Source organism: Tursiops truncatus, chromosome 20 (genome assembly GCF_011762595.2).
Source record: "Tursiops truncatus isolate mTurTru1 chromosome 20, mTurTru1.mat.Y, whole genome shotgun sequence".
Lineage (NCBI taxonomy): Eukaryota > Metazoa > Chordata > Mammalia > Artiodactyla > Delphinidae > Tursiops > Tursiops truncatus.
The window spans coordinates 16,797,161-16,823,602 of record NC_047053.1 but is presented as its reverse complement, the minus strand read 5'-3'; the positions used below and the strand labels follow the sequence as shown (position 1 = coordinate 16,823,602).

Sequence of the window (26,442 nt, the reverse complement as noted above, 5' to 3'; positions counted from 1 at the left end):
AACAGACATTTCTCCAGAGAACATATACAGATTGCCAACAAACACATGAAAGAATGCTCAACATCATTAATCATTAGAGAAATGCAAGTCAAAACTACAATGAGGTATCACCTCACACCGGTCAGAATGGCCATCATCAAAAAATCTACAAACAGTAAATGCTGGAGAGGGTGTGGAGAAAAGGGAACCCTCATACACTGTTGGTGGGAATGTAAATTGATACTGCCACTATGGAGAACAGTATGGAGGTTCCTTAAAAAACTAAAAATAGAACTATCATACGACCCATCAATCCCACTACTGGGCATATACCCTGAGAAAACCATAACTCAGGAAGAGTCATGTACCACAATGTTCACTGCAGCTCTATTTACAATAGCCAGGACATGGAAGCAACCGAAGTGTCCATCAACAGATGAATGGATAAAGAAGATGTGGCACATATATACAATGGAATATTACTCAGCCATAAAAAGAAATGAAATTGAGTTATTTGTAATGAGGTGGATGGACCTAGAGTCTGACATACAGAGTCAACTAAGTCAGAAAGAGAAAAACAAATACCGTATGCTAACACATATATATGGAGTCTAAAAAACAAACAAAAAAAATGGTCATAAGAACCTAGGGGCAAGACGGGAATAAAGACGCAGACCTACTAGAGAATGGACTTGAGGATATGGGGAGGGGGAAGGGTAAGCTGGCACAAAGTGAGAGAGTGGCATGGACATATATACACTACCAAATGTAAAATAGATAGCTAGTGGGAAGCAGCCACATAGCACAGGGAAATCAGCTCGGTGCTTTGTGACCACCTAGAGGGGTGGGATAGGGAGGGTGGGAGGGAGGGAGACGCAAAAGGGAAGAGATGTGGAGATACATGTATATGTATAACTGATTCACTTTGTTATAAAGCAGAAACTAACACACCACTGTAAAGCAATTATACTCCAATAAAGATGTTACAAAACAAACAAACAAACAAAAAACTACGCTTAGGGACTTCCCTGGTGGCGCAGTGGCTAAGAATCCACCTGACAATGCAGGGGACACAGGTCGAGCCCTGGTCCGGGAAGATCCCACATGCCACGGAGCAACTAAGCCCATGCACCGCAACTATTGAGCCTGTGCTCTAGAGCCCACGAGCCACAACTACTGAGGCTGCGTGCCACAACTACTGAAGCCCGTGCACCTAGAGCCCATGTTCCGCAACAAGAGAAGCCATCGCAATGAGAAGCCCACACACCGTAACGAAGAGTAGCCCCTGCTCACCGCAACTAGAGAAAGCCCACGTGCAGGAACGAAGACCCAACGCAGCCAAATAAATAAATTAAATAAATAAATAAATTTATGAAAAACTATGTTTAATACTGTCCTTTCTGGTAAAAGAATGCAACTACAGGATTAATCAATGACTATTATCACTGATATCATATTTTTCCTCCAACTAAATCTACGTCCAAGTATGTCTCTGCTAAGGACAGGAAACAAAAAAACCTACAATGATGCAACTAGAAATGGTCACCTGAAATATCATGCTTACAGAACGCTAAGCTTAAAGTAATATACACCTTGAGTAAAATAAATTGCTTCATGGGAATTCCCTGGCGGTCCAGTGGTTAGGACTCAGTGCTTTCACTGCCGGGCCTGGATTCGACCCCGGTTGGGGAACTAAGATCCTGCAGGCCGCACAGTGTGGCCAAATTTTAAAAAAAACAAAAAAACAAAAACTGCTTCACATCTGGACATGATAGAAACAACTTTGCCCTCCTCACCTTATTCATGTTGTTTTCATCAACCACATCCTTGGATATATCCTGGATTATTTCTGGACACAAGATAAGGAGAATGATTTGTAGTGGCCAAACTGCTGCTTTACGTTTGGTGCTTTCAGCAAAACCATCCACTAGGTCAAAGAGTTTTTCTGCACACTCTACGTGAAAAATATAAATATTAAATGATATAATTAGATGAGAAGAAAATCTCTGGCATTAAATTAAAAGCTGGTGCTATCCAAAAACCCAAAGGCCACATTTTTAAAAGATAAACTTGGAAGTTCATTTAACTCAGCAAATTCATTCAATTCAAGCAATGTTATATGGTCTATGTATTAGAAGAGGTTATATTGTCTATGTATTAGAACAGCTATCTTGATCCATCCTAGCAAAGTCCAAATTTTAGAATAGCCAGACTTGTATTTAGTCTCAATGTGCAGGGCCTTATGCAAAGTGTGATGTATCCAAGAAACGAAGACTGAATAGCTTCTCAAAGGGAATTACCAAAGCTCTCCAGGAGTCTATTCTCCTTCTTGCAGTTGTGTCTTGAGAATTCCAAGTGGGGATATTCCTACTTTACACACATCTCTCTAAATACAAACTAAAGCCTCAGAGCACACACAGAAAAAAGGTGCTTCTCTACACCAAAGAGCCATCAGTATCCAATCTACAACTCTAATTAAAGATCAAAGCTTCATTTCAAACTTCCTTATCCACTTGCTCAAAGGAAAAAGGTTGAGGCTAATTTAGAAATATAAGAAAAAAATAATATTCCCTATTTGACACAAGTTGAAAAGATTAAAAGCACCATAATCACAAAAATAACTTGGAAAATGATAGGTTTTTACCTCATAAGTAAGAGTTTAAAAGACAAAAACAAACAAAAAAAACCAATCTTATCCTTACCAGCCATATCAGTCTGTGGAATCTGGTATAACTTTGTAAATTCATCTGGATAATTTTCTACCCAGTTCCAAAATGCCTACAAATAACAAAACATATGTTTTTATGTCATATTTTCTTAATATAGTAAATAAAATAACATATGCCTCCAATCATATCACAAAATTCTAATTTCCTTCGGAAGAATATTGCAATGCAGTCTTCCTAAAAATTAATGTGAAATTATCACTCAAGTCACAACTCCTTGATTCAAAATACTGAAGACAGCAACACTTATAACCAAAAATTAACAAAACTTTAATATCAAAGAGGTTATTACTTACTTTTTCCAGGCTATTTATAACCGCTAATTGTGCAACTTTCTTTAGGGCTTTAAATTTAAATGCTGTTTCTGGAGAAAAAAAAAAAAAGTTTTACAATTAACTCTAGTTTAATTAGTTAACACAAATACAACTCAGAGCTACTGGTAAAAATAACTTTCCTTTTATATACAAACTGTTGTTCCAGTATTATTTATAAGCAATGTAAAGGTAAAGATAATTAGTATAAGCCAAAACCTCACCGGTTATGTCCACTAAAGACCAAACTGAACCTTGAACTTCAAAGGTTGTTGTGAATTTTTCCCTTTGTTTTGTTTCTAATAATAACTACATTTTTAAAAACTGGATAAAATACACGGTCATTGTAGAAAATTCCAAAAATACACAGCAATCTAAGGGAAATTTAAAACATTATCTATGATTCTACCATTCAGAGACAATCACAGTTAACAGTTCGGTGAATTTTCTCCCTTCCCTTTTCCTATGCATGTATAAGACAAATACATTTACCATAACTGAACAAAACCTGTTCATATCAAACCTTTCACATCATATCCCCAACTTTTTCCATATCATTAAAAATTTCTCATACATATATTTGATGGCTCTATATACAATAATAACTATTACTTGAACAATTACAACATGCCAGGTATTTTCAATCTAATATATTTAATTCTTTCAAAATGTTAATGCTTTCAGGTATTACAGATGAGCCAACTGTGTTTCTGAGGTTACAGATCTAATAAATGATTGAATTGGGCTTCAAAGCCATAGTCTTTTCAGTAATACGCTTTGATGTCTTTCAGACTATTTAAGTCACTGGTTATTTAAATATTTTCCAATTGTTGCATATTATTTCCAATACTGCACTATTATAAGTAACATTAATACTTTTATATCCAAGTCTTTTCCACATTCCGATTATTTCTTTAAGGCACATAAATACCTAGAAAAAGAGCTGTCCAAAGAGATGAATATTTTTAAGGCTCTTGATAAATATTGCCAACCTGATTTTCGGAAGGGTTGGGCCAAAGGCCACTCCCACCAAGCAGCATACGAAAGTGCCCTTATCACATCCTTGCCATCATTAAATGTGTTCATTTCTTTTATTCTGCTAATTTGATTGTTCAAAGCAGTAGAATGCATTTTTAAAATAAGACTAAACACTTCTCCATATAAATATATTAGATATTTTAATTTCCTTTTCTGTAAATGTATTGTCCACATTTATAAAAAGATTTATATCTGGAAAAGATGACCCTTCTATAAACTATATTACTGGTAACAGTCTCTTGGCAGAGAACTCCCCATATGGACTTTTAATGAAGGGATGCAGGTACTTAATACAATTACATAAATATCTTTATAAGATAGAGATGAGTCTACAAGTTATAAAATTGTCTAAATAATCCTTTAAAAGTCACTTTTTTTCCTGGACTTGGAAATGAGCAGCTTGCTCTCCAAGTCAGTTTTAAAACATACCCTTCCAACCTTCTTTGCTCTTGCTCTCCTCTGACTTCCAAACAAAAGCATTACACTTTACAGTGCTCTTGAGTCTTTTTGCCTTCCTATGTTCATCAACTTTACCTATGTTCAACACTTTAAATGTGTTATACACAGTAGTCTATTCTCAATTCCAATGTATAAATATTTTATTACTCCAGCTCTACAAGTTTCTGACTGGGTACCCTACCAATACCTCAAACTCAATAGATCTAAAACTGAATTTATCATTTTCCTGGCCACCTTCTTCTCTGCTTTAACCAGCTTGCTCTGTAACACTTGGTGATACTTCCCTTTAACATCACACACCTAAATTAATCACCAAAAGCTATGCAATGTATTCTACTTCCTAAATACCATATCTAATTGGTCCCCACCCTACCCCATTCCATCCAGACCTCCACTATCATTTCTACCTCACGTTACTATACAACCAAGTCCCAGAAGTTCATTTAACTTTCTATCAAATCATCCTGCAAATTTCAAGCAAAGTGGCATATCTAAAATAAAATACTGATCAAGGTAATTTCCACCCAAAAGCCTCTGCATCACTTCCCATGGCCACTAAAATAAAGCCTAATAACCTAATAACAGTTAGGTACTTCGGTTCTAGAGACACACAGATGTGACCCTGCCACTCAATAGCTGTATGACCTTGTAAGTGTTACTTAAGCCTCAGTTTCCTCATCAATATAGGGGATGATAATAATAATATCTGTTTCACAGGGTTACTGTGAGTATGGATGAGAAAAAGCACGTGAAGAGCACAGTGTGACATCTGGCATATACTGAAAATGCAACAAATGTTACTATGTTTTTATTAATATGATCTGACCTACTCTTGTACCTCTCTATATCTTGCTCTTTTCCTCTTAACATCTCCCACCCCCAAACCCATAGATACTTAATCTCTCACTTTATGCTCACTCTATTTAGCTTTGCCACACTGCTTTGCAAATAATCTGATAATATATTTGTCTCATAAACCAGGCCATGAGCTCCAAAGGGAGAGATTCAATACTTTATTAATCTTTGTAAGCCCGGCACTTAGCATGGTTCCTTACATACAGTTTCCCAACAAAAGCTGCTGAATCGAATTTAAAACACATCACTACTTTTACTATTCCATATTACAGGAAGTTTCCATTCCTTTCACCATTATTATTATCATGTAGAACCATCTTTTGCTGGTCTATCTAATATTAGCTTTATATTTCACATTTATCAGTATAAACTCTAAATTTATGATCATAAGGAAGCTGCATTCAATGGGGATAACTTACCACAATAAAAAGAAAGTAATTTATCCACACACTTAGTTTCTCTCATTTGTGCATGGAGAACCATCTCAATTAATTATTATGGATTAAACATTTCTAAGAAAACTGATCTTTTAAACAAACAAACAAAATCCACAGGCACCCTGGACTAGATTTCCCAAATGTCACTGAACAGTTATGAAAAAAAAAATCACAAAACCCCACTTACATTTCTTAAATATTATACAAAGATTAAATCTCTAAATATTACCATTCACTTCCTTAACTTTTCAATGTTTAATGATAAATATTAAAATCTTGAAATTTCAACTGACTTGAGTGGTAGTTTATTATAATCTAAAATAATTGCTGCCCACTTGTCCGTATCTTGACATAATAGCTAAAATGATCCATTTTTCCTTTATTAAAGTTACTAAAAAGTGATTTAACTGTTGCTTGGTTTTATAATGGTAATGATCTAAAATCACAAATTCTGAACAAGGTAATATAGCTGGAACACAGCCTTATAGTATTCATCTATATAGGTACAGCCTTTTTACATCTCTGGTGAATAGTTGTTGAGTTTAAAGCAAATGTTAAGAAAACTAAACATGGTATTTTGAAAACTACGCACTGTAGAACTGTTGAGGGTTTCAAAGTTAGTATAACTAAATTTCCTTTTAGGTCAGACATTAAAAAACATTATTGACAATTCCTATATCAATATACAAAGTAAAATAAAAATGAGTGTGAATCATATACTATAAGGTTCCACATTTAAATTAGCCAGGATCCAACATTACATAAAATTAAAATACAATTTTTGTGAAATGAATTTAGGTATTTATACTCAGTTTATTAATAATACTCAACGATATTTGATTTATATTAACACATTCCTGCTTACCACAAAAATTCTCTCAATTCCTTCTGATAGTTTATTTCAATCAACATAATCATAGAAAGCACTTTCCAAAGCTTTACAAACACACATTTTATGCATTATAACATTCCCATGTGTGACTACTACTGACATGTTCTACAAGGAAGCAAAACTAAGCACTGAAAGAGTGAAAGACTTTGTAATGCTATAAAGTCAGTCAGTAAGTCCATAACAGAATTGAAAACAGAATGTCAGAAATGAGATTCCCGACTCAATTTCTCCTCTCATCGTAAGACCACAATCTTCTGGTTCCATCTGCAATGAAACTTTTATATCCTGCTAAGCTATCTGCTTTTAGCACTACCAATAGCTAAACAAATAACTTCTATAACCTACTCGCTACCCTCAAGAGGTGAAATTCTAGAAAAATTAAATAACAGCATCCTCACATTCTCTTTATTAAAAGCAAAAATTGTAGTTGAACAAAACTTTCCATTGCCAAGACTTAAGATACTAATTTTTGCTAATGTATTGTTTTCAAAGGTTCAAAAATTACTGAACCATAAAGTATTACTGTCCATTTCTCAAGGACATTTGCACTATAAAATCCACTTTGATGTTCTAGCTCAACGCAATTAGTATAATTAGTACATTCAACATACTGGTTTTTCACCCACAGTGATTAATTTCAGATATATCATACATTTAAACTTACCCTTCAGGAGTCGTTTTAATTTTGCACAATCCACATTGATATACTGTAACAATTCTATATCATGAACATCAACATTGTCTTCTGAACAAACAGTCAATTCCTGTAACCTGAAAAGTAAACACCAAAAATAATTTATCAACTGAAGTCTTAGGATAGTCTGGAATTCTGAATTCAACAGACACTTCTCACCCTAATGATGAGTTTATAAGAGAAAATACACATATAAAAATAAGAGAATAAATTTTTTATGAAAATCTAAAGGAACATAACTAATTCAGGGGCTGTGACAAAAGAAACCGTGATAATCCAGTAAACTTCACAATGTACATCAAATCACCATGTTGTAAAATATACAGAATTTAATATACAGAATTTTTATTTAAAAAAAATCACAGAAAGCTGATAACTGCTGAAGCACAGTAAGAGATGGTATTTGAAATACTTTCTCTCTGCTATGTGTATTTTAAAATTTTTTCTATAATATAAAATTCAAATTTCAAATTATAAGTTAAAAAAAGATAAATTTTATTAACCTCTATTCACATCAACTAGACTTCAGAAACATGAATGACATTTTATCTACATTCACAGGATACATTTACTTTGTATTAAAAAAAATGAGTAAGCCTTTATTCACTGCGCTTTTCAGTCTGTACGTGTGCTTACGTGATTATTTAATTAGTGTCCCTCTCTCACAGAACTTAAGCTTGTAATGACAAAAATCTTTCTAAACTCCAAATTTCCCTCTTATTAAATATGAAGTTACCAAAAATGTAGAAAAATTTAGCACTTAACAAAAATATAGATGTTTAAACTGCTAAGAAATTCACTTAAGCTTAATAAATAAAAGAGGTTAAAGTTTTCTTCTTTTTTTTTCACTAACAACCACAGAGGTCAGCTTTTCAAAGTTGGTACTGCTAATCTATTGTGTGTGCTTCCTAATGAAGCTTGCTTATTTCAATTAATAGATATCAAAAATGTAAGCAACAGAATGAAATTACTAATTTTCATAAATGCAGAGAGAGATGTGTGAAAAAGCACAAATAGTACATGACCTTATTCAAAATATTAGCTCAAAGTATAACCATTTCAGTATAATTTAAAATTGACATTAATCATCACACTAAACCTTCAGTTGCTAAAAATGAAATCAATGCTATTTCTTCCTTCTCAAATTCCTCTTTCACTCACTTTAGCCCATAGATGTATAGCTAACATTAAAATTATTCTAAGCACTTACACTAATGTTCTTCTTATCATCAGGGTGAGAAAAGCTTAGCAGTTCACACTGGGAATGAGAAGGTCCTCAAAACTGATTTACATGCTACAAATTCCACAGCTGCTGCAAAGAGCCTAAAAATATGGAATATGACTCCTTAAGAAACACAACTTAATAAATCAGCAACACCAACTTTTGAAAAGCTAACTCTTGTGGTTGTTTGTGAGTGGCTGTGGTTGTTTTCTAGTCCAGTTTTTACCACAAGGAAGGAACATTCTGTGAATTTATAAGGCAGAGAAATCAAATAAAGGGTATTCTTGGCAAAAGAAATGAAGTGGAAAACCTATCACTAAAACATCTAGAAAAACTAGGTAAACTGAACAACAACAAAAAGATATTTTAAATGTACAGAAATAAAGCAAAACAAACACTAAGTACCCACCCAAGTCCAGAAATGGAAAGGAAACTGAAAACCAGAGATGGTTTTGAAGGCATGATCTAGCCCACAAAAGAAGGGTGAGAGTCAGATTTTTTGTCTCTCCTTAACCTAGGGGCCTGGGGCTAAAAACATCCACACGGGACTGGATACAAAGTCCTGTACCCTCATAATGCAGAGAGTAGAACCAGGGGCCTGCATAAAACATGGCTAGAAAGAGCTACGCACTTCCTTAAAAGAAGAAAGAGACACTGAAAGAGAGACAGAGACATAGAGAAAAGAGAGGGAGGGGGGAAAATCTACCAGCACAAGAAGTCTGTCTGCTCTGCCTAAGCTTTGGGTAGGGGAAAAAATCACCCAGGGCTGTCTGTCACCTTACAAGGGTTTGAGGCCCACATCTGTACTACCCATACAATCTGGGGCTGAGAAATTAACAAAAATATAGGTCCAGAACTGGGCACTTGGCAAAAGCAAATGCAAAACCATCACTAGGATACTCCCACAGTCCCAGGCTACAAGAGATTCCTAAAGAAAATACAGACTGCACTAAAGATAAATTTGCAATCAAAGGTTTACAAAACAGAGAAAAAATTCACTGTGAATGACAGTTGGCACACACAAACAAATGAGATTATTTAACAATCTTAAAGAGAATATATAATAAGTATGTTTTAAATAATTAGACATATAAGAAGAAATTTTAAACTACTAAAAACAATAAGAAACCATTTTTAAAAAACAGCAGAATCAAACAGAACTTTCAAAGTCATTGAGTCTTCTGCTTCTGGTATATGTCAAATTAGGTATTTTTCAGGACCCTCCAACTACAAAACAATTAGATCCAGTGCATTGTATAATAATTCTGTGGAGAAAGCAGCTAATGCTCTACATAAAAGAGTACTATGAGCCACAGAACATGGTACACTTCAGCAGAATAAAAAAGTTATCTTATGATCTATAACTCATATTATTCCCTTAAAGAAAAGCAAAGGACAGAAATATCAAAGGCTAATGTTAATCCTAAAAGAGAAACATCCATAGACAGGTAGAATGGTCAAGCACAACAAATTTTCATGATACTGATTCATCTAGTACATACGAAGTATAAAATCAATCTTCAGAAAGAACTGCCATTCCAGTTCCTTGCATATTTTGTCACCTAATGCTACGACAGCAGTGTCACAGGATAACCCCATCTCAATTAAACCATCATAATGGTCTTTTAAGTAAGTGACCCTCTAATAAGATCAGCTCCTATTTCTGGCACCAACTAAATGAAACAGCAAGTGTAGTTGTCTGAAACATGAATTTCATAGATCCCATTTCTGAGCAGTCTGTCCCCTGAAAGCTAAAGAAACTGGCTTATTCTGGAGACATTTAACTTCTACTCTGCAAACAGTGAACTAGATTCAGGAAATACCCAAAAGTTGTCTAGTTTTACACGTGCCAATGCTGCAAAATAAAACCTTTGGTGACCAGAAGATTTTTAGAGTTTTCAGAGGTGGCACATTTGCTGTGTTTTATTAAAGCAATTCATGTTTGGATAGACTAAAAAACATTTTACCCTTTTGATCATTTTCTACCTTCAATGTAAGATTATTTCAAACAGTAAGACTGGTCTAGTAGTCACCTAAACAAAGAAAGGGTTTGGTTTGGTTTTTTATCATTTTAATGCATCCTATTACCTAGGTGTTTGCTACCTTGCTGCTTCAACCAGTGTACTATTTACTCAGAATATGAGATGTTAACACTCAAGAGAGTTCATGAAGACATTGTTCTATTGTATAGCCATTACCCTACATTAGCAGTCATATTATAACATTAGATAAAATTTTAATTTTCTTTGCACCACAATTCTGATGAGAGGTTGGAAGAATACTGTTGCCCAGCATCACCATCAAAGAAATGCCATTTTTTATTAAAAAGACTGCGGGATTTTGAAGTTAGCCAATTCCGCCTAAAAACCACAGCACAAATTCTCAAACTATGATGTATGTTCTCATTCACATCTGTTGGAAAACAACATAAGAATGAACTAAGCTAATGGACGTCCACTCCTCACACAACACAGACAAACCAAAGATGCAGGTGCCATTAAGCATTCTGCGTTAGTCTTTGATCCACTGAATCACTAGGTGATTTATGTTATACTTCCTACTTGGTCTTAATTAGGGACCCATTTGACTCTACTTGCATGAGAAAGGCAAATCATCTGCATGAAATTAAGATCCAGAGTTACCTGCTACCACCAGCTACAGTTCTATACCCATTTCTCCATCTCTAGCATTATCACAATGAATGATCACATGATGATTTCTAAGCATCAATAAAAGCTTAAATTATACTTATCATACAATTTTAAAGCACAGCAGTGGATATTATAAAAAGGATTTCATCAAAATACAGCTAACATAGCAGTACCAGGAAGCAGCCAGGCACAATAAAACAGACAGACTCTGAAGCCAGCCCGACTTCGAAGTTTGGGGTCCTCTGTTACTTGGCACAGCACCTTGTTAACTTCTTTAGTATTAGTTTGCTTACCTATAAAATGGGGTGTCACCTACATTTCAGGGATACTGTGAAGATCAAACAGCATAGCACATGCTGTAAATGCTCAACAAATGGGAGATTTCACAGTTCATACACTTAAAATACAGTTCACTTTCTAGAATTACTCATTTCCTTGTGCTTCCACATTGCTGGTTTGGTTTTTTTGTTTTGCTTTGTTTTTTGATAACTTAGGAGCTTGTGATAAGGATCAGAGCATTAAGATCATTAGAATTCTGACTACTCACCAATTATTCTGATTGACTAATTTCATTACAAGGAATAATACGTTAAAAAGCCAAACCCAAAATTTATATCAATAGTATTTAAAAAAAAAAAAAAAAAGCCCAGTCATGGGTGACATTTTTTTCCTAAAATTTAGACTTTCAAGTTTATCATAGTACTCACATTTAAGTGTACCCACCAATAACACAACATTACAAAATAAAAATTTCAAAGAAATCAATGTATAAAATTTCAACAGAAGCCCAGGTTAAACTCATTTCTGTCAACTTTTTACTTTTACGTAGACGAATTTTATATTACTTACAACATTCCTATGTAAATTTACACACTAACCTGGTAGAAATTCGACTAAAGACTGCATTGAAGTTGTTGCAGCTGAGAGAAAATAAAACCCCAGAGGCAGAATTCCGAAGTTCAGCTGCATGTTGGTTTCCCTCACGACAAGTGTGAAGAAAATGGCAGATTTCTGGCAGCAACTGTTTGACCAGCATCGTTTCATCTAACCTCATTGTGTCCTTTGGTTGCTAAAATAGAAATAATCACATAATTCTAAAACTTTCTTAAACTTACGTGTAAATATTTTCTATTATGGAAAATTTCAAACATACATAAGAGATGAAACAGAATAACGAACACCCATATACTCATCACCTAGATTCCACAATTGTTAATATTTCATCATGTTTGCTTTATCTATCTACAATTAGTTTAATAAAGAGGGTGGTTCCATCTTTCACTTCTTAATCACAAGAAAAGTCCAGGTACCCCCATCCATCCTCCTCAGCACCCCAATTTCTGCTTGTTCCCCTGTTCATCAAATCCCTACATAAGCCCTTCCCTTCCTGGGAATCCCTAGCTTATTGTGAGTCCTAAATATACTTTACGCATATTCACTGGTGAGTGCACTGTGTCATCTGTCTCAACATCCAAATTAATTCCTGGGTGAGCAATCACATCTACCTTTGGGCAGACTGACCAAAACAGATAGATATTACTTATTACAAATAATTTTGTTTTGGTTTAACCATTTCAAAGTAAATTACAAACATCATTACTTCACTACTAACTTACTTCGGCATCTCTAAGATATAAGAAAATTCTCCAATATAACTTCAATGCAATCATCACACCAAGGAGAAAAAAAAAATTCCCTTAGATCAGCTAATACCCAAACCATATCCAAATTTCCCCAACTGCCCCGTAAACGTCTTTCATAGCTGTTCTTGTTTTATTCAACCAGGATCCAAAAAAGGTTCACAGATTGCAGCATGATTGTAACATTCCTTTAGTCTCTTTATCCTAAAACTATTTTCCCCTCACACACCATATAGATCATTTTTATTTTCCATAACACTGACTTTTTTTAAGAAAATAGACCAGTTGCCTTACAAAATGTTGTATATTATTGATCTGATTATGTCTTAGTGGTGAAACTTGTTCTTCTAGTTGTTATATTTTCTGTTAAGCTGGAATCTAAATATAACAGTCTGATTAGATTTAAGTTAAACACTAGGTAGAATTCACTACAGTTTGTATTACATCACATCAGAAGTACATAATGCCAGGTGGTCTCTCTGTTAATGACACCAAGTTTGATAACTTTGGTGTTAACACTGAGGTTTCTACTTTGTAAAATAAATCTCTACAATTAACAAAACAGCCAATGGATAAGCTACCCTTAGGTGAAAATAGACTGTTCCACATCAGTATTTTGCCTAACGGCTTTAGTATCCTTATATGAAGGACAATTTTGATAATATCAAGCATAATGACAAAGAACAAATTTTTGTAAGTGTGCTATGATCAAATCTGTAATTGCATTCCAAAAGCTTTCAGATGCAAATACACTGAAATATTTGGACAGTAAATAAACAGATATCACAAAAACCTGCAAAATTTGAGTTACAATGCTCTTTCTTATTTATAGGCTAACCAGACAATACAGGTGTTGAAACCAACTCCAATTAATATACAAATAAAAATTATAGAAGTGTTCAATCTTTTGAATAATGGTCATATATACAGGATCAAAAATACTTAAGATTCCTCAAATTCTACAAAATTTTACTCATAAAATTTTGGTTTTAATCATGATATTGATAAGTATTTGTTCACTTTCATTTAGCTAGTTCAACTACTAATATGATAAATATGTACTATAGGGCTCAGTTCTTAAACTGTCTCAACTTACTTTGATCTAAAAAGGAAAACCAATAACCAACAAGGACCTACTGTAAAAAAAAAAATTTTTAATAAAAAATAAAATAAATAAATAAGTAAAAAGGAAAATCAGGACACAACCATAAAGTCATTGAAGGCAATCCAGAAAAACACAGCTGTTCAATAATATGAATAGTATTATTTTTAATTATAAATTTAATTTAAAAATTTATACATTTTCAATAGAGCAGAGCAAGCTAATATATATTTTATGTATTATAAAAGCTGTACCATGCCCACTTAGTAGGGATTCAATTAAGCTATCTCCAAAGAGTATCAAATTAAACAGGGGTCAATGATATCAGTGATCATTATCCAAAATACCTTTACCACTACCTCTCAATTATAAATGTTAATGGAGAAAAGATGTAGAACTGAAGAGGCAATAAACCAGCCTACCCCCATTCAAACATGGGTGTCACTGATATACTGGCATCTACAATCAAAGTAATAAGACCACTACAAAGAATTGATTCAAGAGAAGTTGAAAAACTGTCCACCTTCAAAATTCCATCATCCTATTTAACAGCTTTTTTGCTCTTTCACTCTATTTTACAAATGAACAGCCCATCACAAATTAATACATAGCACAAAGCTAAAACAGAACTAGCTTGTCCTCAATTTAAGAAGAAAACTTATAAGCACTGTCGCACAATTTTGGAATGTGGACGAGGGTCAATAAAAGAATTTAAAATATTATGCTTAGGTTTTGTGGCCTATAGTCTTAAATATTATACTTCTCTTCCCTAAGGATATATCATTGTGTGAATGTAATTATTTTTACCAATTCCCTACCCTACCCCTTTTCCAACTCCCTACGCTACTCCTTCTTTAAACACTTTGTTCTCTCTGTTCTCAATTGATCAGTCCTCATATGTCAAAGTCCCTTCCCATCTAGTTTTACTATAAAGAACAATTATAACATATGTGGAAGAGAGAAGCAATTCTGAATAAAAGCAAAAGATGGGTCAAAGGAAGAGAGATTATAATCTCAGAAGAAATAAGTTAACCCCAATACATATTGAATAGACAGATCTTTAAAATGGAGGTATTAAATTTATATATTTATGTAAACTCCTACCATTTTCCAGGAAGAATTAAAGCTACTGAAGTATAGAAGCACTATGCTTTATACAACAGAAACATTCTTGGGGACTTCCCTGGTGGTCCAGTGGTTAAGAATCCACCTTCCAAGGCAGGAGACACAGGTTCAATCCCTGGTCGGGGAACTAAGATCCCACATGCTGAGGGGCAACTAAGCCCGTGCACCACAAATACTGAGCCTGCACGCCGCAACTACTGAGACCGCGCATACTGGAGCCCACGCACCACAACTAGAGAGAAGCCTGTGTGCAACAACTAGAGAGAAACCCGCCTGCAACAACTAGAGAAGGCCGCACGCCGCAATGAAGAGCCCGCGCACCGCAACGAAAGATCCTGCATACCGCAACGAAGATTCCGCATGCTGCAACTAAGACCCGACGCAGCCAAATAAATAAATAACCAGAAATATTCTTGAAAAATTTCTAAGTAAGTCATGGTTGAAAACTCTGAGATAACTATTTAGAGGAAACATGAAAAACAACTGTTTTGTACTCAGCTACTCCTCCACATATCTATTTTATATGTTCATATTTACGTAACAAGTGTTCTTAAGGTAGAATCTATCACAGTAATAGTAATAGTTTTAATTTTTTAAGTTCTCTTTTACATAGATTTGAAAAGTAAAATATAAAATCAGATTCACACAGGGGGAAACAAGATTCTCTTGGTCTTTAACATCACATTCTTTGACAGCTAAGCAATGCCACAGGCCTAACCAACTGGAGAAATCAGTTAAATGAAATAGTGACTTTTCCACAAAATTTTTTCTAGAAAACCTGAGAGAGAGAGAGATGTGACTCAAGCTTAACACTTTATAAGTAATCTTAATATCTATTTAATTTACAAAAGATGAGAATATAATTTTTTCTTGAAAACTTCTCTATGCTACCCAGTCAGCTCTGTTAACAAAATTCATTTTCATGTCTTAGACAAAAAGTCCATGACTCTTCTCCTTGTCCACACCTATGCTTCAGGACATCAGATCATTCTCAAAACTGAATGCACAAAACCTGCCTATTCAAGAATAGATTTACTCACCCCAGCAAGACATTTTTCCAGTGTATCCAATATAATCAACTGAGAGAGATATAAATTTTTTTCAGCAGCTTCTCCAAATATTCTCTAAAAGAAAAGATATTCAGAACACTAAAAGTTGGTTATTACTCTCCACTACAAATCAGCACACATCTGAAAAGTGAGGGGCTAAGGATCAAGAAAATCAATAATCATTGTATCTCCCAGATTATACTATATTTAAATCTATTATTTCTGATTTTATCCTAATGCTCACACAAAATAAATTCTCAGGCAAACAATCTGTCATCAGCCTGCCACAGTAAAAGATACTCTGGGTTATACTTTAAAAAATATGTAGTAAATGCACTTTGAAACAAACAGCAGTAAAGAGATGGTAACATTAGGAAAATCCCATGTTCTGTTATTTTTTAAGTAAAATTTAGATTTGAACAATATAGAAAAAAATATGTAGGATTTAGGTACACATATAGATCTTTACCAGAATCTTGAACTGAACATTTCACCACACTTTGATGCCACAAAATAATCAAAGCCTAACTCTTACAGCAACAAAATGCTGTAACACCAATTAAAGCGAGTTTTAAGCATTCACTATCTTTAAATCAAATACTACACTATTAACAGCAGACTATGGTTCCCACAATTCAGTTTACTCAATAAGCACTAAATGAATGCCAATATCTCAATACTGTTTTTGTTTTTAAAAGAAGGGTCCAAATACTAAAACATTTTCAATATGAGAACATGGCCACTTATCTATAAAAGCAAAGTCCTATCTGTATGACCCACACACTATGCAACAGAAGCGTTCCATAAAATCTTAAATGTATTTCTGTAAGTCACTTTACATATTTATAAAAGGTCCATTTTTAAGAAAATCTTAATTTTTTTCCATAAAGAGAAAATATGATTGCCCAGTCCTCCAGTTTACCAATTTTGTAAGCCTGGGGTATCTTCCAATCAACTTTTTCAAAAGAAAACACACCAAAGATGATGTGACTATGAAAATGGTACTGATTTTCACAATCTACAACCAGAAATCAGTTTCACTGCTCAGTGCAAACAGTATAAATTGTGGTTATAAGTGCTCAAAACAAGCAGAGCAGTTTGGAGTTAATCAAGAAATATCCAGATCGGTTGTTCTGGACTGAGTATGAAGGAGATTTTAGATAGAAACTGACACAGAGGAAAGAATCACCAGACGGCAAGAGGAGAAATAATATGTTCAAAGGTACAGAGAGAAAATAGTTGGAGTACCTTGAAGTCTAGGGAATGTAAACAGATTTTATGAAACAGGAAAATAAGAAGCAATTATGAGCTTTTGACAGTGGAAATACTTGATGAAGTATTTGAGGAAAACTTCCAACACAGGTTCTCTACCATGGAATCTTTCACAGGTTACAGGACGAAGGAAATAGAACAGCATCTTCACAAAAGCAATCTCACATTTTAGGACTACAAAGTCATATTTTATTTAGCATCTACTTAAGACTGGGACAATCTGATATGTAAATATTCAAATGAGAAGCTAAGGAAAAGATTTTAATAGATTACTATGGTCAATTTAAATATGACAAAATCTGTATGAAATCCTAATTCCAGAAAAATGGATCAGTAGATATAGGGTCACAAATAAGCCAAGTATCTAAGAAAAAGAATTAAAATCTAAAAAGAAAGTTAAAAGGTTACCTGTGCTCATCCATAAATTAAGATGAATGTTTATATCCAGGGTCCACAGAAAATGACTTTACATATTTCAAAATATGCTGTTCCAAAGTTTAAAATCAAAAACAAACCGAATTCTCCCGTAAAACAGTAATGCAAACACTCACCATATTGTTAACATTCTTTAAGATAGTGGTGAGGCCGCTTATAACCAAAGAAAACTTGTATTTGGAAATATTGATAAGACATTCCTTGTTGTGTTCGGTACTGACTTTGGTATGTGTGTTCTGCTGTCCTGTTTTTATTGGAAGCTGAGGAAAAAAAAAAAAAATGTTAGCTTACATTTTAAAATGACTACCGAGAACTCTATTTCTCATTGAAAATCATGAGATATTAGGAAAATTTTATCAACCACAATTACCTATATTTGTATCTCAAGCTCCAATTTTCAATACATAAAGGAATTTATAGCAAATTTAAAATTCTTTAGAAATTTCAATTTTTGCAGCTTTCTTTCTAGAAGTCATAAATCTCTATCTACCAAATTAAATCTTTACCCAGCACTATGTAAGACAGAATGATGACTCACAGAAATAGAGCTACTTCCTTGTAGCTAAAAATTATTTCAGAGAAATATGTCTGCAATAAAATGCAATCTTTTCTTTTATATATTGAACTCAAGCATTAAAAGAACAACAGACCAAGAAAATCTATGCCTTAGACCTCTAGTCAATAATGGCAAATAACAGCAGATTGTGCAGAAAAGAAAACAAACTGTATAGCCTGGAATATACATAGTAAGACTGATTCAGGTAAGATAATCACCGTCAGGTACACAGCTGAGGGAGTAACAGAACAACAAAGAGATAAATCTCATGGAAAAAAATATCTTTTAAGGGAGATATTATATTTATATTTACCTATATTTATCTGAGAATGAACTAAGTGGCACTACCAGGAACTTCATCTCTACCCTGTTTAAGAGCAGCATTCTGTATTGAAAGCATCACGAATATCTTTACTGTTTAAATATTAGATCCTGCTAACACTAATACAGAACACTGACGAGGTTCCTCCGTGAAGAAACAAACCTGTGTCCAGCTTCCTCATTTTTAAAATGGTGCAACAAAAGGTGGAAAGAGACCAAGCAGCATGCCCGAGTTTGCTTAGTCAGTTAATAATGTGACTAATTTGATGGTAAAGAAATACTAAATAAAAGAGGGGAAGCATGTTTAGGGTTTAGAAGATAGGGCAGAGCAGAAGCTACAGAATTACATAATGTTACAACATTATGGAGAGAAAAAATTCTGAAAGACTGAAAAAAGAGGACTGTAGAAGATGGCAGTGGCTGCACCAAGAGGAAACTGTAATGTAAACTGTGGACTTTGGGTGATTATGACATGTCAATGTGGGTTCATCAATTGTAACCAAAGTACCACTCTAGTGGGAGATGCTGATAATAAAGGAGTCTGTGCATGTGTGGAGGCACAGGGCATATGGGAAAACTCTTTACCTTCCACTCAATTTTTCTGTGACCCTAAAACTGCTCTAAAAAATAAACTGTTAAAAAATGCAAAAAAAAATGCAAATAAATACACATAAGATCTTTTACATTTGATATTAAGAAAATTAAGAATTGTTAATATCCTTAAAAAGAGAGACAGAGAGAAAAGATGGCAGTGGCTGCAATGTAGCTTGTGAACCTCCCCAAACCCCTCTGTGAGGGTTCATTTTACATGGCAACTTGACTGGATCATAGAGCACACAGATATTTGGCTGAACACTATTTCTGGGTGTGTCTCTGAGGGTGTTTCCAGATGAAATTAGCATTTGAATAGGTGGACTCTGTAAAGCAGTTTGCACCCCGTCCAATGTGGGTGGGCATCAGCCAATCCACTGAGGGCCTGAATAGAATAAAAAAGGCAGAAGGAGGAAGAATTGGTCCCTTTTGCTTAACTACTTAAGCTGAGACATTGATCTCCTGCCCTTAGTGTTCCTGGTTCTCAGGCCCTCAGACCCTTCTATCTCCCCTGTATTGGTTCTGTTTCTTTAGAGAACCCTGACTAATACACCCCCTCATAAAATAGCAAAGAAGCCAGAATCGCAAAACCCATGGACCATATATCTACATCAAAACTAGGGGACAAGGCACCCCACAATAACCAAAATACAAGCAGCAAATACGAACAAACCACTTACAGCTACAAAACTGGTGTGGTATAAGCATCTGTGCAAGAGACAGCAGAGGGAAGCAGAATGTTTGATGGGTCTGACAAGGAAAATCCCCAAACTGCATTAGATCCTCAGTGAAAAGTACAGCAGGACAAGTTTAGAAGCTTAGCTAAAATACAGGGGTTTTTGTACACATGGCAATTGGCACATGTGTGCAAAAGGTCTATAATAAAGTCTGAAAAGAAGATAGCACACTTTAAACCATCACTGTCTAATAGAACTTTCTGTGGTTAGGATATTATACTATATCAACAATGCTCATTACAGTAGCCACTAGCCATATATGGCTATTAAGCACTTGTTATGTGGCTAATGCAAATGATGAATCAAATGTTTAATTTTATTTTAATTTATTTTACTTAAATTTAAGTAGCCATTGTACCCACTGGACAGCACAGTTCTAAACCAACCAGCTAAAGAAACACTTCCTTCAAGGATGAAGCCCATGCTGAGAAGAAATTGCTGAGATTCACTCCAGACTGAAACAAGAACACCAGGGCAAAAGAAAAAGATCCAGATAAAGGTGGAAGAGAGGAAGGAAGCCAAGAGAGCTCACAAAGAATGCGATGACGTATTCGTTTAATTTCATGAAAGCAATAGAAGAGCTCCAGAGCCATGAAGATAGAAATTATCCTGGCCCACATTTCTCTCCTACCAATTCAGGAAAACTAATTTCACATAAAAATGAGCAACAGAAAACACTGTAGTCAAATCATATGTGAAGTTATTTTGAGAAAAAAGAATAAGAGACAGAATAACATTGCAACAGAAAAGGAAAACACACCAAAAAGATATGATCACCAACAGATGAAACTGTAAATTATTAATTCAAAATGAGCCAAGAGAAATTTTTTTAAGTGATTAAAGATATGAAATAACAAATTAGAATTACAAATAGAAATAAGTTGACAAAACTCAGGAAAGAATTAGAAAAAAAAAGAAAAATCATTTCAGAAGTGAAGACTAACCAGAAGATATTAAAGAGTGAATAAAACAAAATATAGGGCTTCCCTGGTGGCACAGTGGTTAAGAATGTGCCTGCCAATGCAGGGGACATGGGTTCAAGCCCTGGTCTGGGAAGATCCCTCAAGCCGCGGAGCAACTAAGCCCGTGCACCACAACTACTGAGCCTGTGCTCTAGAGCCCGCGAGCCACAACTACTGAGCCCACGTGCCAAAACTACTGAAGCCTGCACGCCTAGAACCCATGCTCCACAACAAGAGAAGCCACCACAATGAGAAGCCCGTGCACCGCAGTGAAGAATAGCCCCCGCCTGCCTGCAACTAGAGAAAGCCCGCACACAGAAATGAAGACCCAATGCAGCCAGAAATACATAATTAAAATTTATTAAAATATATATATATCTAATGCTTTAAGAGAAAAAGAAGGTAAATAGAAGGAAAATTCTAATATCAAAAAAAAAGAAAGAAAAGAAAAATGAGATGGGATTTGCAATAAAGTGACAGAGAAGACAGGCAAACAAGATCCAACATATGTATAACAGGAGTCCTCAAAGAAGGAAATCAAATCAATGGAGTAGAATGAATATTAGAAACTAGACTTCAAGAAAACGTTGCTGAAATTTTTCAAAAACACTTGAAACTATATATTTAAAGGGCATACCACATACCTGGAAAAACTGACCCAGAATGACCAATACCAGGGCATATTTTAGTACAACTATTGACCTTCTGTGAACAAGAAAGAAAAAAAAATCCTTTGAACATTCAGGCAGAAAGAGAAAGCCACTTACACAAAGAACAAAAATTAGACTGTCATCAAACTTTGACAATACTATATGCTAACAGAAAATGAAATAATATTTTATATTCTCAAGAGAAGATAAAGTAAACCAAGGATTTTATATGCAGGCAAACTGACTCCCAAGTACAATGGTGACAATCAAACTGTTCTGAACTGTAAGAACCCAGGAAATATTGTTCCCTTAAGCCTTTCCTGAGGAATCTACTAGAGAATATACTTCAGTCAACCAAAATAACAGGAGACACATCCACATTAAGAAGGACCATTAAATACACATTTATTAAAAGAACTGAGAATAAATGACGAGAGTAAGAGAAAAAACATACTATATAATTGCTATGTATAATGACAGTATAGATACAGTACAATTATCAAAAATGGGGAGAGGGTAGTGAGAGTATACAAAAAGTAGGATGTTTCCTGATTACCTTATGGTACTAAGAGTAAAAGGGTATTATTTTAAACCAAATGCTAGCTGACGAGATGAGAATAATTTACTAGCTGTTTCAATATTGCTTACAGAAGAAAACCACTATATAACAACTTGCCCTCCCAAGAAAGGGAGGAAATTAGAGTACTATACAAAGACATCAATATAAAAGTAACCAACAGAACAAAAATACAAACTGCTGGTTTGTGCTGGGTGAGCAGTGGCACAAGCCCATCACCAGATGCTTAGGTGAAAACCTACAGAGGGGGTAACTAAACACAGCAAGGGTTTCCCATGTGGCTCTCTTCAAGCTTCTCCTTCACAGTCGCACTTTAGTGGCTGGACATAGTTGGCTTCTCAGATTTCCCTAAAAGCTCCAACTTGTCTACCCATTGTCACTAATTTAGAGGATCTGACTAGTGACTCCTTCTCTGATCCTCCAATTCCCCCTTCTAGATCTTCACCCCACGAGTCCTCTCAAAATTGTATATGGTCTAATTTCCATAATAAGTCCCTTCCCACATCACCCAATCAGCTTCCCTGACTGAACCCTAATACACAAACCTTCTGAAATACCAAAAAATATGCTGGGAGAGCAAATAACATAGACCACACAATTAAAAATGACTTAAAATAAAAGACTTGTATAAATATAAATGTAACATAAAAAATATGACAGAAATGAGTCCAAATTCATCAAACTATGGAACAGTCTCCAGGATATATCTTTAAGTTAAAAAAACAGGGTGAAGAAAAGAGTATACAGTATGCTACCATGCATCTAAGAAGTAGGAGGAGAAATAAATACACACACACACACCTCTTCACACATACAAAAGCAGAAGGATGAAACTTAAAAACTTTTAAGTGGTTACCTTTAGGAAGTGAAAGAAAATAAAGGAGAGGTGTTGAGGATAGAATCTATATTCCCTGGTTTTCGTAGATTTTATTTTGAAATTATGTAATTTATGTAAATATAAAATTAAATTAAAATTCTAAAAAATAAAATAGAAATCAAAAATAAACAAATGAACTGAAATTTGTATCCAAATTTTTAATGGCATAGTCACAAAGAGAAGAACTATTCTAAGTTATTTTAAATCATATTAGGTTGACTTCCTAGTGGAATATACTCTAGGGACAAAAAAATGAAGATAAATCTTGATCCTGTATGTATTGTGGGATCATGGAAATGAGCGATTCGGTGATATTTTAATTCTGTCACTACTGGTGTCATTAAAAACTGCGACTCTCAGAACAGGAGAGGAACAGCAAAGTAAAAACCCTGTAGTCTTGAATTGGAACTGGAAGTATCTATATCAATTCTTAATGTAGTTTTATCTTGTATGAAGAAAATAAAATATATTTTTCTCCCTTTGTTTGCTGAAAATGCCTAAAACAACGACCAACCCTGCAGTAATGATCTTGAGATTCCATTTCCTGGTAAAAGGAATTGGGACTCCTTCAGAAAATGGCTGATTCCACATCTGAGGCAAAAAGGTACATGATGAACCTGGAACACTTTGTCATACCAGATAGCAAGAAAGCTGCCAAAGAAAGCTATCAAAGGGTCGAGTCAAAAAGACTCAGGAATAAATTTTGAGGAGGTTCCCACTGACCAAAAATGGAATAATTTGAACATTGTTAAGGACAACAATTTTAATTTATTGAAACATCAAATATGTTTTTTTTTCAAATATGTTTTAATCCATACTTCTGCTTCCAAGGTAGAGTAATTCACAGCAAAACAACACCTCCCTCCCCCAAACTCACACACACACACAAAAAAGAAAAAATACAAAAATCAACTGCTTAAAGATTTTAGAGAGCTACTGAAGGAATGAGGACTAGAGAGGCTAAGTTTCAGAAAAAGGGTGAACTATGGAGAAGCAAGGTGATCTTCTGCAGCTGTTTCCTCCCGCCCTGGGGCATTTGCAGAATCTGCTCCCCCCCCCAAAAAAAAAAGCCTCAGAAATATGCCTTTCCCAAGCAAAGTACCTCTGCTGAGGGAAAGAGGAGCCATCAGAGATTCTGGTTGTCACTGAGAGCTGGAGTGACACAAATGAAGACATGAGGGAGTCTCAAATGCATAATTGGGTGGAAAATGGTTAAAAAGCTAAGCCAAAAACTTCTGAAAAGCAGAACAGAATTTCAAAACCTCACAGCCTCAGAAAACAAAGATTAGAGTACAGAACCTGCTAAAGAGAGAGGGACCCTAGTAAATGCACCCAGTTCTTAATTGTACAGCCTGGAGAGTAACATCCTAAATAAACAGGGGCAAATCACAGCAAATGGAACTTTTGTACATTACAAGTAGGAGTGTAAATCAGTAATTACTTTGGAAGACTGACATTATCTGCTAAAATGGAACATGTACATACCGTCATCCCTCCAAGTCTGCAGGACATTGGTTCCAGGAGCCCAGAGGATACCAAAATTTGTGATACTCAAGTCCCTTATATAAAATGGCATAATATTTGCACATAACCTACGCATATACTTACATGTACCTTAAATCATCTCTAGATTACTTACAATACCTAATAGGATATAAATGCCATGAATAGTTTTAAATACAATGCAAATGCTACTTAAATAGTTGCCAGTTGCTTGGCAAATTCAAATTTTGCTTTTTGGACCTTTCTGGAATTTTTTTTCTCCGACTATTTTTTATATGCATTGGTTGAATCCACAGGTGTGGAACCCATGGATACAGAGGGCCAACTGTACTTAGCAACTTCACTAGGTATATACCCAAGAGAAATGTGTACATATGTTCACCAAAAGATATGTTCAGCTATGTTTATAGCAGTGCTTTCATAATTTCCAAAAACTGGAAACACTCCAAATGTCTATCAACAGCAGAAATGGTTTTTAAAAGTGGTATATTCAAACAAAGAAAAACTCTACAGCAATGGGAATAAATGACTTACAGCTATAAACTTTATTTCATAAATATAATACTGAGTGAAAGAAGTCAGAACAAAAGATCCCTTACTGTATGATTGTTACACAAATTTCAAAAACATGTTAAATTCAAGTCAGGATAGCAGAGACCCTTGGAAAGAGCAAGTAATGACCAGAAGGAAAAGGAAGGGGAAAGAGGAACTCCTGGATTGCTAGCATTATTTTATTTCCTGATCTCTGTACTGGTTACACTGCTGTGTTTACTTGGCAAACATTCATTGAGCTGTATATTTACATACATTTGTGCATCTTTCCATACTTATAAGTCAATGGCAAGTTTTCTAAATAATACATATTTAAATCCATGAGTTAATGATACTAAAAAAACAAACTGGTCACTCCTAGTGGATACAAGGGAATTTTGGTAGGCACTGCTGAGGCACTGATCAGCTCCACATTCAGGGAAGAACTTAACTGCTGGAGTGCTGTCAGTCAGCCCCTCAGGGATCGCCTCACCTGAAGAGAATGATCCTGCCAAGGTGAAAGCCTTCCTGGGCAGCCCACATCCAATGACCAACTGATAATGGCAATATAAAGGCCGGAACACCTCAGCCCAATTCTGGGAAACTCAAAAGGGCCATTCTAGCTCCAGAGCTCCCCAAAGGGGTTGGCCAAACCTGATTCTGGGCCTGCTCTGTACCATGAATTCTGCATCTGCAATCCTCCCTTCTCTCAGGTGTGCATCCCAAGGGAACACCTTAATGAACATCCTGCACTAGGCTCTCAGGGCAGGTGGAGCAGGTGCTAAGATGTGAATTTAAAGCTGGCAATGAAGGAGATACAGTAACCTCAAAAACAACTGAATTTGAAGAATATTACTAAACTATTTGAGCTCTGCGAAAAAAGAGAACAAAAAGCTGACTGCCGATTAGAAGCTAAGTATGAAAGCCAGAAGGCCTCTCTGGAAGCACACAAAGATGCTCTCCTCTCCTCCAGCAGGAAGGCAAAGAAACCTAAGGACAAGAACCAGAATTATCAGAGTTTCTAGGTTCCAAAAGTTAAACTCCCAAACAAGGCAGGTCTGCTACGCCAAGATCAGAGAGCTGTGGTTGGCAAAGAATAATAAGACTCTGACACATGTAAAGGAAACATCTGGGTTGGTGCTCCCCAAAATCTTTTATCTCCAAATTGCCCTGAACCCTCAAAGTCTACAGAAGTGGCCCATTACTGTTACTAAGAGCAAGCATTCCCCACGCCTGTCTGAAGACAATTC

At 35.1% G+C, this 26,442-nt stretch overlaps 1 protein-coding gene across 16 annotated transcripts in view; it reads right to left on the bottom strand.

The window, feature by feature from the left end:
* Window positions 1-26,442, bottom strand: part of NF1 (neurofibromin 1) — a 251,357-nt gene that overhangs the window by 177,042 nt on the left and 47,873 nt on the right. For 14 of the 16 annotated variants that reach the window (XR_012328474.1, XR_012328475.1, XR_012328476.1 and 11 more), the window contains exons 2-8: window positions 18,004-18,147; window positions 16,172-16,255; window positions 12,143-12,333; window positions 7,362-7,468; window positions 3,002-3,069; window positions 2,682-2,757; window positions 1,776-1,933 (exon numbers count right to left, since the gene is read on the bottom strand). Coding sequence is in view for 13 of the 16 variants with exons in the window: in XM_073797296.1 (XP_073653397.1) it covers window positions 1,776-1,933; window positions 2,682-2,757; window positions 3,002-3,069; window positions 7,362-7,468; window positions 12,143-12,333; window positions 16,172-16,255; window positions 18,004-18,147 (828 nt within the window). In the remaining 3 variants the exon portion in view is untranslated. Of the gene's footprint in view, window positions 1-1,775; window positions 1,934-2,681; window positions 2,758-3,001; window positions 3,070-7,361; window positions 7,469-8,601; window positions 8,715-12,142; window positions 12,334-16,171; window positions 16,256-18,003; window positions 18,148-26,442 lie in introns of those variants that run through there. The other 2 variants (XM_073797291.1, XM_073797295.1) reach the window with 2 other exon arrangements.